Here is a 13,806-nt window from a genome sequence, read left to right as displayed (position 1 = left end):
AGTCCTAGCTGGGCGTAGTGTAATAGGGCGATTACGGAAGCTTCCAGCATCACTCAAAACCTTAAACGTTTCTCTGGCGGTGCAATGTATTACTTTAACGATAGTCTGTCCTCGGAGGTGCCATTTTCTAGTGATGATATTTCAGCGCTTTAAATTTTGCGCAAAAATTATGATGATTGTGCCAATTCAGTCGGTTATACATGTGCTAAAATAAAAATACTTTTTACTTTACCTAACCATGCTAATTATCGAACTATTATTTGCATAATCAAATATTCAACAGTTTTAAAAGTTAACAATACTTTTGAATGCTTTTGATATTCAAAGAAATGTAAATTTTGCTGTACAACTTCACTTCTTACAAATTATTTTTCGTCCTAATGTGAGATTTTAATACTTTTCACTTGGCTACTGTATCGTCACTCATCGTGCTTCAAATACCGAATCGTTTTACACAGATTTTATTCTGACTGTAGGATTTACAGAAAATCCTCTGCTGTCAGCTCAATACGGTTTGAACAAATTCTGACAAGAGCATGGACATTTGAATAACATAAATCATTATACATAAATTCCAAATTAGAGTAATTAGTGTTCACAACACTATTCTGATAATTGATTATTAAAAAGTATATTCAGTTCATATAGTTAAATACGGGTGGAAAATACAATTGGTTCTCTATAATTATAGAGTATCGGTTGGTTTCTCCAGTGATGGTCTAGGCAAGACTCGAAAGATTTGATAGTTCTTGATAACATCAAATCTGGTGACAGGCTGTTCAAGATGTCAACAGTTCTGTGACAAAATGAAATCTTTCCTCATGTTTAGGCGCGTTCTGTCCTTAATTTATACTCATGGCCCCTTTCTCCAGTGATGGTCTAGGCAAGACTCGAAAGATTTGATAGTTCTTGATAACATCATCTCTGGTTACAGGCTGTTCCAGATGTCAACCGTTCTGTGACAAAATTAAATCTTTCTCATGTTTAGGCGCGTTCTATCCTTAATTTATACTCATGGCCCCTTTCTCCAGTGATGGTCTAGGCAAGACTCGAAAGATTTGATAGTTCTTGATAACATTATCTCTGGTGACAGGTTGTTCCAGATGTCAACAGTTCTGTGACAAAATTAAATCTTTCCTCATGTTTAGGCGCGTCGCGTTCTATCCTTAGTTTATACTCATGGCCCCTTGTAACAGTATTGTTCTTTTGTGACACTTCGGGATCATATTTCCCTGTCATTATTTTAAAAAGTTCAATCACGTCTGTAAGCCAATGTTGGAAGCTGCAATACCTCAAGTCTCTCTGGGTAGGACAGGTCTGTCAAACCCGGTATCAATTTAGTTGCTCTTCTCTGGATGTTTTCAATGGCTTCTATATGTTTTATGAGATGCGGTTGGCATATTCAAGATAAGGTCATACGAGTCCTTTGTATAGAGCTTTGAATGTATTATGGTCCATATATTCCATAGTTCTCCTAATTACACCCATAATCGAATTCGCTTTATTGATTTTTTCAGATATATGTACATCAAATGACAGTTTTGTTATCAGCTAACATAAACCGAAACCGAAATCATCGTTTGTAACTCGCAAAACAAGAATATATATGCCTGTGAATCCCTTTGGCTACAGTTTCTGATCCCTATCATCTAAGGATCATTTTATAATCCACCACCAATATTATTATCTAATGATTGTTTACCGACCGACAGACAAAAGACCATTCCAAATGATTATCCGACTGACTCGGGCAACGTAATAGAGCATATCTCTAGTTACCACTTTCAGAAAGTCGCCATTATTCTTACGAGAGTGTCTAGAAGGATCTTATCGCCGACCATGAAAGTATCATTATTAAATCTACTAAGATTATCTTTAACGTTTTAGCTCTTTCACTTTCTATACAGGTACTGTTACCCATTCCCGTGTTGGAAATTCTAAATGTGAATCTTGTACATTAACTTAAACCTCGCAATGACATATGCTATTTGCCACTATGACATGTTATTGCATAACTGCTGACAAAATGCTCTTTTTACATAATCAAAAGTGCCGTCAATGAGGAATCAATTCTCATTAGGACTAACGGTATTTTTCACAAGGGGATCTAACATCTAAAATGTAAGAAAGATCCCTCCAGCACTTTATGAGAAATATAGCGATAACACATCTTTGTGTCAAAATCCAAGATGGCTGCCAGTGGGAAATTTTGTTTTTCAAATAAGTTTCAAAAGAAAACATGCACAACTCAAGACCAAGAGGAACACATGAAATTTGGGAAAGATCCCTCCAGTACTTTCTGAGAAATAGCAATCACACACCTTACCTATCAAAATCCAAGATGGCGGCTTGTCGGCCATTTTGTTTTCCCGATCAGTCTCAAAAGTAAATACAATGTATGCATAACTAGGGACAAACGAGAACTTGCATATTAAATTTGAGAAACACTCTTACGGTAATCTCAGATATAGCGATAACAAGAATTGTTTAAGGACCGACGACAGGCGGTTCGATTAGTACACCATCTGTTGATGGTAGACTAAACCAAGAATTTGCTCATATTGAATCTGTTTTATAAGATATGCCACGGAAACGTTAACTTGAATCAAAATTCTTTGAAACCAGAAAGGTGAAAATAGATGTACACCCTCTGTAGTATGATAGACGCTGAACTTTTGAAGTTAAAATCTGTATTAATTTTTTGTATGTTCTGGAAATGCAAAAATGCACCAAAATGCATAATTTTGGATAGTTTCTAAGACAGCTCAAAATTCTTTGACCTGGAAACGATTGTGCACTGAGGGAACACGTTTGTATATCTCCCTTTAACTTTTTTTTGAGTGGGAATAAAACCTCACACTTGCTATACCAACCCCCCACTTCACGGCTAGACATATATTAAATGGTCATGACTCTAAACCTTATAGTTCCAGACGGTTTTTACAAGATTTTAATAGATTACTTGTGAACTTGGGGAAAAAGTATCTGAACAAACCTGATTACCGTCCAACACGGTAAGGTACATGCAAAATCTCTGGTTTCAGACCATGTGATTCTACCACAACACCAAATATTACCAAGATATACCTCTTCCATAGAAAGACGGAACCAGATATATTAATCATCAATCTAGAAAAAACCCAAACACAGATCTTTTCATAAACCAAGCGTTTTATTGATTCTTACAGAAAAAGAGATAATTTCCGCAAAAAATACAAACATACAAAAGCTAAACAATCATATCTATAAGCGTACACAAGACTGTGATTTCCAGTCTTGGTAAGATTTTGACACAAATTTGCATGCGATGGACAAGTACTTTGGATAGGACAAATCTGAACACAGCCATGTTATGGTTCCATTCTGTCGGCTCAACTCGTATTGCTATAAAGCATGCTTGTAAAGTTCTTGTTGTATCTTTTAAGACTTTCCAAAAAAAACACACAAAAAAACTTACTGTCATAGGTGTAGCATATGGGGCTTCCGACACGGAAAGCAATTTCCCCACAACACAAAGAGTTCTGTTTGGTAAAACGAAAAAGTTTGTGTTTTGGGCAAGTTCCATATCAACTTACGCTACACCCACAAAACTAAGTTTGTAATGGGAAACAGAAATCGTCCGGATTGTCAAAACAAACAGTATAATTTAATATGGATTTGACTAGAATTAAGATAATTAATATCAAAGGTTAATTGAATTAAGACAAACGGTTTGAAAAGCGACAGGATGATATTTGGAACACTGAATGATACATATTGTTATCTACGATAGCTTTCCACTATCAATCTAATATCATAAGCTCATTATGTACACGTGTATAAGATGAATTTCTGCATGAAGTTGAAATGTAAAATTGGAAGCAAAGTTGTCACAATTAAGCTATACTGATGAAGAAATACCATAATATATGTCTACAAATTTTTTCATCAACTTCCATCAATGGCACAAAAACTTGACAAAGTACAGTATAGTAACTTGGCAATTTGAAGTCACACACAAAACAATACCTATGAACGGTGATAACATACTTGTTACATGGAGTATGAAGATTACATGATGGATACGGTATTGACACACACATAGTAATAACACACATGGCGGTCATGGTTTTATTTTGGTCCCAAACACCAACTTGCACATTGTCTATATATATCGAGAGCACTGAACAGTCAATAGCACTACACTTGTACAGGGTGATGACGTCACACTCCATCACGGAGCCGGTGAAAAATAAACAATTCTTCAATCCAACAAAGCGCTGGTGAGAATATACAATTCTTATCAAGCACAAAATTTGCATGCAGTCTCTGTCAATAACTGTGCTGAATTTTGTTCACCATAACACAAACAAACTCGCTCTCATTTTATGATGCTGATAATATTAAAATCTTTCCGCTAGAACAGAATGGAGTTACACGACTTTTTGAGCTGTACAAACAAAAGCACCATTCATCTTTATAACTAACCATCTAACTGAAGACTTCCTCTATGTCGAGTTTTTCAAACTGTACAAACCGGAATGAATTGCTTGGTGTAAACAAACCTACTAGGCGAGTTAAACAATACAACTCCTACACTAAACTACCACTTGTTCTACAGCTACATGTATTTACAGGTCGGTTCAGCACTTGACGAGCATCTCTGTATACCGTCAAGCATTGATCTTTTACAGAACCTTCTTTCTACGTTCAAGTACCCTTTTCTTTTCTTGTAGTACAATGTATTATATATATACCTCTGCATTAATAGCAAAATGTCAATATTTTGTTATAATACAATCTTCACTGTTGTGCCAACCTTATCTCCATTATACTAAACAGGATTTTTTTATACATGTACACGAATAAACTAAACATTGGACACATTAGGCCTACCCACTCAGCTGGTAATATTCACCACATAGTAAAGACATCCCCTGGTCACGACTTATTGTTTAGGGTAACAACTCTTGGATGTTCATACTTAACATCTATATACAAACATTTACATCCTCTCTGAAACGCTCAATGAATTCTCAAGTTATACTGTTTACGTCGTAACAAAAAAGAGAACCAAACATTTTCTGAAGAATAACAATTTCGACACTGTAAACACACCAAACAGATAACAAAAACGCGGAATGCAGAAGACCTCCTCTCAAAAAACACAAATAGATTTTTGATCAATAACAGACTTTGTTTTTCTAATCCTTCTGTACCATTATGACTGAAATCTTGGTCAGACTTCCAGAATTGCATAGTCGCAAACAATGAACACTCAACTTTGTTTTCATCTCCCAGAACAAACATGGAACAATGCTAGATAAAATCGTATGCCTTCTAAGAAGTATCAGTTTCAGAATGTGTTTGATTCTCTATATAGAAAGTATTTGGTTTTATTCAAGAAAAACAGAAAAAAACCCTGTTTCTATGTATAAGGAGAATACTGGCATGACTATACAAAGTGTTCAGATATAATGGTGGTTCACCGTTAACCAATTAACACTTTATACCTTGGCTCTACGGTTTCTTTTTTCTAATGGAAAATTGTCACTCGCACAAAACTTCACCACTGAAGTACTGACAACAGATATTTGATTATAGTAAACACACCAATGTTAGGTTACACAAGGTCAATACTAATATACAGTGCAGGTAACACAACTCAAAACGAAACAAAAACAGGTGTGGTAGTACTGGACAAAAAAACAAAAATTCACAAAAAATTATGTAAAATCGAATGATAATGGGGTGCAGTTCTAGGATACTAAGGATAATAAATGTCTGCTCTCCTGTGCTATTGTGTAAAGTATACAACATAACGTTTACAAACGGTGAACATCTCGAAATTGATGACATGGAATGTAAATACATCAGTATGTGGTTTTAACCTAAATACTTTCAAAAAATGAAATATAAGTTTTCAAAAATGAAAATGAAAAAAAAAAAATGAAAACAGGAGAAGCTGCCAATCAAATGAGAAAATACTTGTGTACAGAAAAAAAATGAGGTATGCAGGCCATGTAAACAAAAAATCATGGGAGATCAACATGAAAACTGACAATTACACTTTCTCACAAAAACAAAACGAAGTACGGGTTTGGTTCAGTGTAAATAATCTTTAAAACTGTGAAGACATCGTTCTTTTCAGTCTTTGCATTTGACGACACGGTGAACACAGGGCAGGGTAAAAGGGCGGGATAGATAGGTAGGGAGGGGCTACACCTCTTAGTCAGAGCTGGTGATCTGTAAGTTCAGCTTGTTCCTCCGGACTTCCTCAATTTTGCGCTCCTGCAATATAATGGTGATACAATAATCAAAAGTTTGAAAGATTAATTACAAATTTCAATATAATGAGTTTGTGTCCTTCTTATATCATACATGTCTTTAACCATCAAACTGGTAATCATTTTTGAAGGGAGATTTGGCTAATTCTTAATCAGGAATTTCTCTTAAATTAAATTTTATATTGAATTTAGACACAAGGTTAAATATTCATCTTTATGGCAAAACATATTAATTATCAATAAAGTTAAAACGAAGGAGACAAACAATCTTGTGTGATGAAAGCTAGATAATTTGTGTGTACATTTACAGAGGTCTACTACAGCACGCCCCTGTATTACTAAAACAAAACAGTGCATACATCACCACCACAAACAACAGTTGGCCGTTCATCGTTGGTTTTAATCATTACCCCCATTTCTCATTTAAAACTAAAGATCAGATTTCTGACAGACACCAAGAACAGATGTTCCTCAATCTTACATGTTCCTTAAGCCGATCTTGCAGTGCTCGCAAGTGCTCTTCACGGTTCTTGAGAGCATTTTCCATCTTGTTTATCATTTTCTCTTCCTGTGCTTTGTTGATGTTCTCGCTGGCCTTGCAAACATCCTCAATATGTTTTCCCTATCAAATACAGTCCATGCGACAGAAATTAGCAACAGAAAATGTATGTATGGAAAATGACAACCAAATTACTTTATAAAGTGCCACTTTTTGTTTTTAATTGATGATTGTGAATGATGAAAAGGGAAAGCAACACTGGGGCATGAAATCGTAAAAGGGTACTGCTTTTGAAATATTACACCCAAACAAAAACTCAAAATGTTGTTGTGTTCAGTAAGAGGAGCAAGCTTGTTGATGTATCTTTATACAGGAGTAGGACAGATGTAGACCAGGACAATAACAACTTACGATAAACAGTTTATGAACAACAGGCTTACGCGCAATAATGAAAAATGAATAAATAAAATAACAGAAAATCGCAATAATGTAAGTTTCTGTGAATAAGAATTTGGTGAAAAATGTTAATGAAATTATGTAAACATAATGAATTGGATTCTTGTAAATATGCCATTATGTATCAAAAAAGAAAAGATATTTTTTTTTCATCAATTCAAGTTGAAAAAATAAAAATATCTTTACATGAACTTTAAAATTTGATAAATTAAGGATAATATAAGAAGCAAACTGAATAAAAACACACAAAGGTGATAAGCTGGAGACTGGGCACGAGGATTTTAGCATCCCAGCAATCATGTTGTCTTATCTAAATTTAGAACACTGATGTACTAGTAATGTAATATTTTCATTATGAATTTTATCTTATTGTATCAGATGAAACTTGACCGACTGAATTCCACCGTGACATGACAGGCCATCTGTGGTAAGTAAGACAGCCCATGCCCAGACTCCGTAACATTTCATTGACAGGCAAACATGGATCTTACGTGATCTTTGAGGCGGACTAGCAAGGCCTGCAGTTGAGCTTTACGGTTTTCCTCTTTTGCTTCAAGTTTCTGATCAATTTTTTCTTTTAAGTTGAGATCTTTGGCCATACTGTCACTATTTTTACAAACTTCTTCCACCCTGGCCAACTGTTGTTATCAGACACAAATCAATGTAAAGACAACATCAATATCTAAAACAACATTCAAAATACTGATAGAAAATACGAGTACTATCTTCCTAATATATAATTGTGTATGCATTCTTAATCTGAATTCTTATTCCAATTGTAAATGGTTTACTTCTTCATGCAAATGTTTGAGAAAATGAATCTTTGCTTGTTAAATTTCTACAACAAAGTGAAGGACTCTCTGACAATATAATAATATTGGGAAAATTGAAATTACTTTGACCGGTCAGTGACAAATCCCATATAATAATTGATCATGTATTTCCCTTGAAGACATTGGCTAAATCTGAAGCGATCAAATCAACTTACTTAAACTTCATCTAAACTATATCTACAGACATCAAGAGATCTAAACAAATACAAACGAGAGTTGTGAAAAGTGACCTACATGATCTCTGAGCTTGTCTTGTAGAGCCATGATCTGGAGTTTCCGGTTCTCCTTTGTGATTTCCATAGACCTACGCAGCTTAGCATGTGCAGCTCTGGCAAACTGCTCCTCCTGTTCCATTGATTTTGACATAACTTCCTGGATTTTCGTTTTCTCTCGTGCAGCAAATTCCACTTTCTGTGCCTCTATGGACTATAAACAGGATTGTTGTAAGTGACGTGATTATATGTAACATACCAATAAAAAAGCCTGAAACTGGCAAACATCACCTGATAAGTACGTATCTCTAGGCAAATGTAACAATTTCAGTTATGTTTATATTGATTTTCAATATAGAATAATAGAGTTTCTACAAAGAGAAACCAGCCTGAATCACAAACATCACCAAATAGGTGTCGAATTGTGTATTTCTAGAGGCAAACACTTTCAAACAATTCCAGTTATATTTATATCAAACTTTCAGGCAATATAATGGATTTCCATAAAAAGTAATGAATACAATTTATTGTCCAGAATCATCAATTGCATAAAGAGCTGTATTTGCACAAGAGCCAAGGCGAGTTTTGGTTGAAGTCCTGGTTTACAAGACAACTAAGTATACATAAGTACCACGAAACATGACAAAACTATAAAATGTCCAAGAGGACTGTATTGCTCACCGGTTACCAAGATATTTCCAATAGACAAGGAAATGAAATATTTCTACTAACTTAGATCGTTACTATTGACCAAAAGAAAAGCTGAGTGCAGTGATGTTCTTACAAAATGTTTGGTTAAAATTGATCTGAAGTAATTCAGAACAAGTAAAAAATAAAAGAGTAAGACCTATAAGAAATAGATCTTTCAAATCTTTACCAGTTTGAAATAATACATACCAGTCTCCGTTCCTCAGCCTCTCTGAGTTTTCTGGCGATTTGATCGTGTGTGAGCGGTCTATCTTTAGGGGGTGAGACAGGCCTGTTGGTGACCTCCATGGCAGCAGGTTTCAGAATGTAGTCGTAGGCCACACCTCCATAGCTCTTCTTGGTACCCTCTGTACACCAACACACACATTTGGTTTAAGATTTCAAGTCGTGTTCATTCATCAAAAGATTACACAGACATGTTCAAAGTGTTAGAAATATTGCAGAAAACAATTTACCCTATCTATGATTAACCTTTATTTCATCACCCAAATTTTTTTTCCCCTATTTCCGTTTTAACTTTGGTGTTGAAAATATTCATGACGATGAAAATATGCATGACGAAAATATTCATGACGACGAAATATATTTATAATATATATATATATGAAGACATTTAAATAATGAGGTTTTGCATTTGATTCCTGCTTACTAATTTTTACACAAACAACATATGCATAAATCTTTCACAACATTTCAACACCAACTGGTCTCCTTGTGCATTCTGATTACTTTTGTTCATTAAAAGTTTTGAGTATAGGTCAAAATAGTCATGCACATGAACTACATTGTGGAAAAGATAACTAAGCAAAGATCCATGAAGGCCTTGGACCAACACTCTTATTGCTTCACATACAATCTAGGTTAATAAGATGCTTGAAATCGCGCCTCAGTTAAATTTGAATACAGTTTCTATTCAAACACTAAAAAAAATGAGTCATAACTTAAGGAGAAGATTTTCCAAAACAAATAAAGGTAGTTGGATCAGAAGCTAGACACAGTAATGCCAAGATTTCATTCATGTGTTATTTTGAAAACAATCGAAGAGATCGGGCACAAGTTCCGACAATTTACCAGTCCCTCTCCTGATTCAAAAACTCTAAATGGTATTATGTTGGCAAAATTATCATTGGAATGACATGATATGTAGCTCTTATTATAACGAACACCAGATAAAATAACTCAATAGTGAATTGTTTAAAATTGTACAATGTAGTCCATTGAACAAATTAGTCCTGTCCATTTTTCCTTTTTAGACTGATTATTCTAAATACACAAGCACACACTATATATATATATAAATAAAGGAGAAACTGAGTAATTACAATTGAGCAAGATGCAAGAAATATAGTTAAAAATAATGAGTACAAAAAATATAAAATCAAAATGATCTGTACAAAATATACTACACAAAAACATTTGATGTGCAAGTTCAGTAAGCTGGGGAAGCAATTTCTTTCTAACAAAATTATATAATACTATAATCTTTCTGAGGAATGGTGCCATGATGGTTTTTAGTCAGGCTTCACATTAATAAATAATAGCAAAAATATTATTGTTGCCTTTATGAGTAGGATGCCACCTTTTAAAATATCAAATCAACCGACACTTGGTCATGTGATATTGGTCCTAAAATATTAATGCTGACATGTGCCCATGCCAGAGGAGTCATTTGTAATTACTTCAGAACTCACAATAGGGAGATATTGAACATTTTTTTCTTTCTTTCTAAAAGTCTATGACCTCTTAACTGAAGGAACTCACTTTTTAGTGTCAAAACACACTTTTAACAATTTAGTCACATCAAATTGTAGCAATATGCAGATTCTTCAGAGAGAATTTCAGTTTTTATGGTACAATATAAAGAAACTCCCCAAGATAGGAAACATCTGGATAGCATATTTGAATGAACCCCACATGAAATGGTAAAACATACACCAATTGTTTCACAGCACAGGGAAAGTTACCTGAAATGAAAAGTAGACAAAACTGAGGTATTATAAAATTATTACAAAATATCATCTACCTTGTGTAAGTACACAAAAGAAATCAATATTTCTAATAAAAATAAAATGAAACAGCACTCACAAGACAACACCAAATTTGCATGACGACATGCAAGAGTTGTGTGGGAAATGGTACTGACTTTCACCTTTCCCCTTCCACACAATTATAGCGTCGAATGCCCGTTTGTTTGGGTGAACCTGTGGGTGGATAGCTGGCTTTTTTTGAACTGAATGTCGCATACATGAGAATATGTTCAGCCAATTACTGCAAGCTGTTAATTGAAAAGAACAAACATGTTAGTAGAAACTTCATCATGATAATAGAAAAGTCATGTTAGTAGTAACTAGGTCATAGTGATAATGGAAAAGTCATGTTAGTAGTGATGATAGAAAAGTCATGTTTGTAGTGATAATAGAAAAGTCATGTTAGTAGTAACTAGGTCATAGTGATAATGGAAAAGTCATGTTTGTAGTAACTATTTCATAGTGATGATAGAAAAGTCATGTTAGTAGTAACTATTTCAGTGATGATAGAAAAGTGATACAAGTAGTAACTAGTCTATAATGATAATAGAGACAGAACAGACATTTCACATTAGTACAGTTTCTGAGTGAAAGTAGAGAACTTTGATGATGGTCACAGATAGTGTTAGCTGTGAAACTAAAACATTAACTCCTGTAATTCGCTGGACTTTTGTGAATACTTGTATGTGTGACTTTGCTATGGTTTATAATATTACCAATAACAGCCTTATATAGGCTTCTTTGAATAAATATATTGGCGATTTACTCTCCTCATGATTTATGGAAAATGAAGCAATAAAGCTGTATCTTAGCAATATAAGAGTTTCACAGATCTTCATACAGCATAAACAACTACTGGGTACCCAGAACCATATAGAATCTGCTGACGTAACTTTAAAACAAGAGAACCAATGGCCTTGTATTGCTCACCAGAAAATACAGTGGAAATCAGCCAAGCATTATGGGAAGATTTGTTGTCACTAGGAATACTAGCCACTTTTAACAAAAGTAAAGTAATATTGTCCCTCCTGTTTGAATCATACAGAATCAATAACAGGACGCATGCCTTATCACCAGAAGCTGATACATCAGATACATTGGACGTTGGATTGTTTGCTTTGACACATGCTCAGGTAACACATCAACTATAATAAGTAAGAGGAATCCCGGAGGGGTCTAGGTGCCCACCATTGTAAGGTGTTTATCTTCTTTTATGTAATCTGTTTGATCAAGTCATGTCAACAGTAAATGCATCTTGTGGTAACTGTGGATCAATACTTCATATATATAGGCTTGGCTGTGTGTTTTCAAAGTGAGACTGTCGTTTGATCTATTACTAGCATTGTTATGATTAAATGTGTAAAACACAGACCAAGAGAGATTCATGATTTCTGGCAGTTCGATTTTCCTAATAATCAAGCATCTTAAAACTCAAAATGAAATAAATGCAAAACTAGGGAACAGGATGAACCTACTTTAGTACTTATGAAATCTGAGGAAGATCTAGATATGCTTTCAGAGATATAGTGATTAAACTTCAACAGCTAAATTGAAGATGTCTACCTGGTGGCCATCTCCCCCCCCAATAAATCTTGAAATTAAACTTAGAACCAAGTCAGAGAAGCCCATACAAGAAAATCAAAAGATCCCTTCAGTCCTTTTGGAGAAAGAAGAAAAACAAACTTCAATTATCAAAATCCAAGATGGCATCTTGTTCTTTTGATAAATTCAAAATTATACATCCCCGACTTAGAAAAACAGAGAAAGCTACATATGAAGTTGGAGTAAGATATGCCAAGTATCCCTGAGAATAGCAATAGCAAACTCAAACTATCTGTATCAAAATACAAGGAGGCTGCCTGGATCTTGTTTTTCTTTTTGGTCCCAAAATTTAAAGGAAACATGCAAAATTTAGGCTCAAGGGGAATACAAGAAAAAAACTTTCCAATAGTTCTTCAGAAATAGCTATAAAAAGAATTCTGTAATGACAGGTTTTATATAACAGATAAAAGTGGATTGGGACAGCTGGCTATCAATTGGCTAAAATTCAGTAAATTCCTCATTAGTGCGATTTTGCAAATTTTGAAGAAGGACTAAATTAAGTATTTCCATCATCTGCTTAAAATTTGAGAGACAATATATAATAAATAGTATAGCATGCTCATATTATAGCTATTGTGTCAGTTAATTAAAAGCTTGTTAATTACCGATCTGTTTCAGAAATCGATTTTCTGTGAAACAGATCTGCACTGGACCCAACACAATTGCAAGTTTGCATAAATATGCATGCTAGCCGATACAGAAATATCGCTGTGTACCTTCTATAAACATTGTCATTGAAGGAAACGATAATAGACCTTTTATATCTTCACCGATCACGTTCTTATTGTTGGTTCAAGGGATTCAAAATGAGAGGTCTTAAATAGCAAGATTCGCAGTACCAACAGTTCTACTAACAAATTAATGATTGTCTGAGTTTCTGTGTGTGATGTTCTTGTTTGATGGAAGACTAAAATGCCTTCAAACACAACCATTTTGTTCACTACTAAATCTAGTTACAATGGAATCTGATAAGGACACGTTATTCCAGTTGTATTTGTATGGACAGAAGGAAACAATGAATTGCTAGATGAATAAACATTTAGATTCCTGTCTTTGCCAATACAAAACTAGGTTGATTCTCTTGAGTCTTGTGTCCCATTTATATGGCAATGATCAAGATTAAATGGGAAGTACTTTTGGCTTCGCTAGCCATAGGGGCGGATTGAAACCTATTTGTGTCATACACGTGATGCCAAAATTGGA

The 13,806-nt window shown here is 34.5% G+C and overlaps 1 protein-coding gene across 9 annotated transcripts in view; it reads right to left on the bottom strand.

The window, feature by feature from the left end:
* Positions 1-3,153: 3,153 nt before the first annotated feature.
* LOC110448696 (stathmin-like) overlaps positions 3,154-13,806 on the bottom strand; it is a 42,318-nt gene continuing 31,665 nt past the window's right edge. For 5 of the 9 annotated variants that reach the window (XM_021495074.1, XM_021495079.1, XM_021495077.1 and 2 more), the window contains 6 exons: positions 11,118-11,249; positions 9,164-9,321; positions 8,289-8,480; positions 7,713-7,859; positions 6,748-6,888; positions 3,154-6,270 (listed from right to left, as the gene is read on the bottom strand). In XM_021495074.1, coding sequence (XP_021350749.1) covers positions 6,208-6,270; positions 6,748-6,888; positions 7,713-7,859; positions 8,289-8,480; positions 9,164-9,321; positions 11,118-11,249 — 833 coding nt within the window. In that variant the 3' untranslated portion in view covers positions 3,154-6,207. The remainder of the gene's footprint in view (positions 6,271-6,747; positions 6,889-7,712; positions 7,860-8,288; positions 8,481-9,163; positions 9,322-11,117; positions 11,250-13,806) is intronic. The other 4 variants (XM_021495081.1, XM_021495082.1, XM_021495083.1 and 1 more) reach the window with 2 other exon arrangements.

The sequence above is a fragment of the Mizuhopecten yessoensis genome, unplaced genomic scaffold (genome assembly GCF_002113885.1).
Source record: "Mizuhopecten yessoensis strain PY_sf001 unplaced genomic scaffold, ASM211388v2 scaffold4135, whole genome shotgun sequence".
Lineage (NCBI taxonomy): Eukaryota > Metazoa > Mollusca > Bivalvia > Pectinida > Pectinidae > Mizuhopecten > Mizuhopecten yessoensis.
This window is presented reverse-complemented; position numbering and strand designations above follow the sequence as displayed.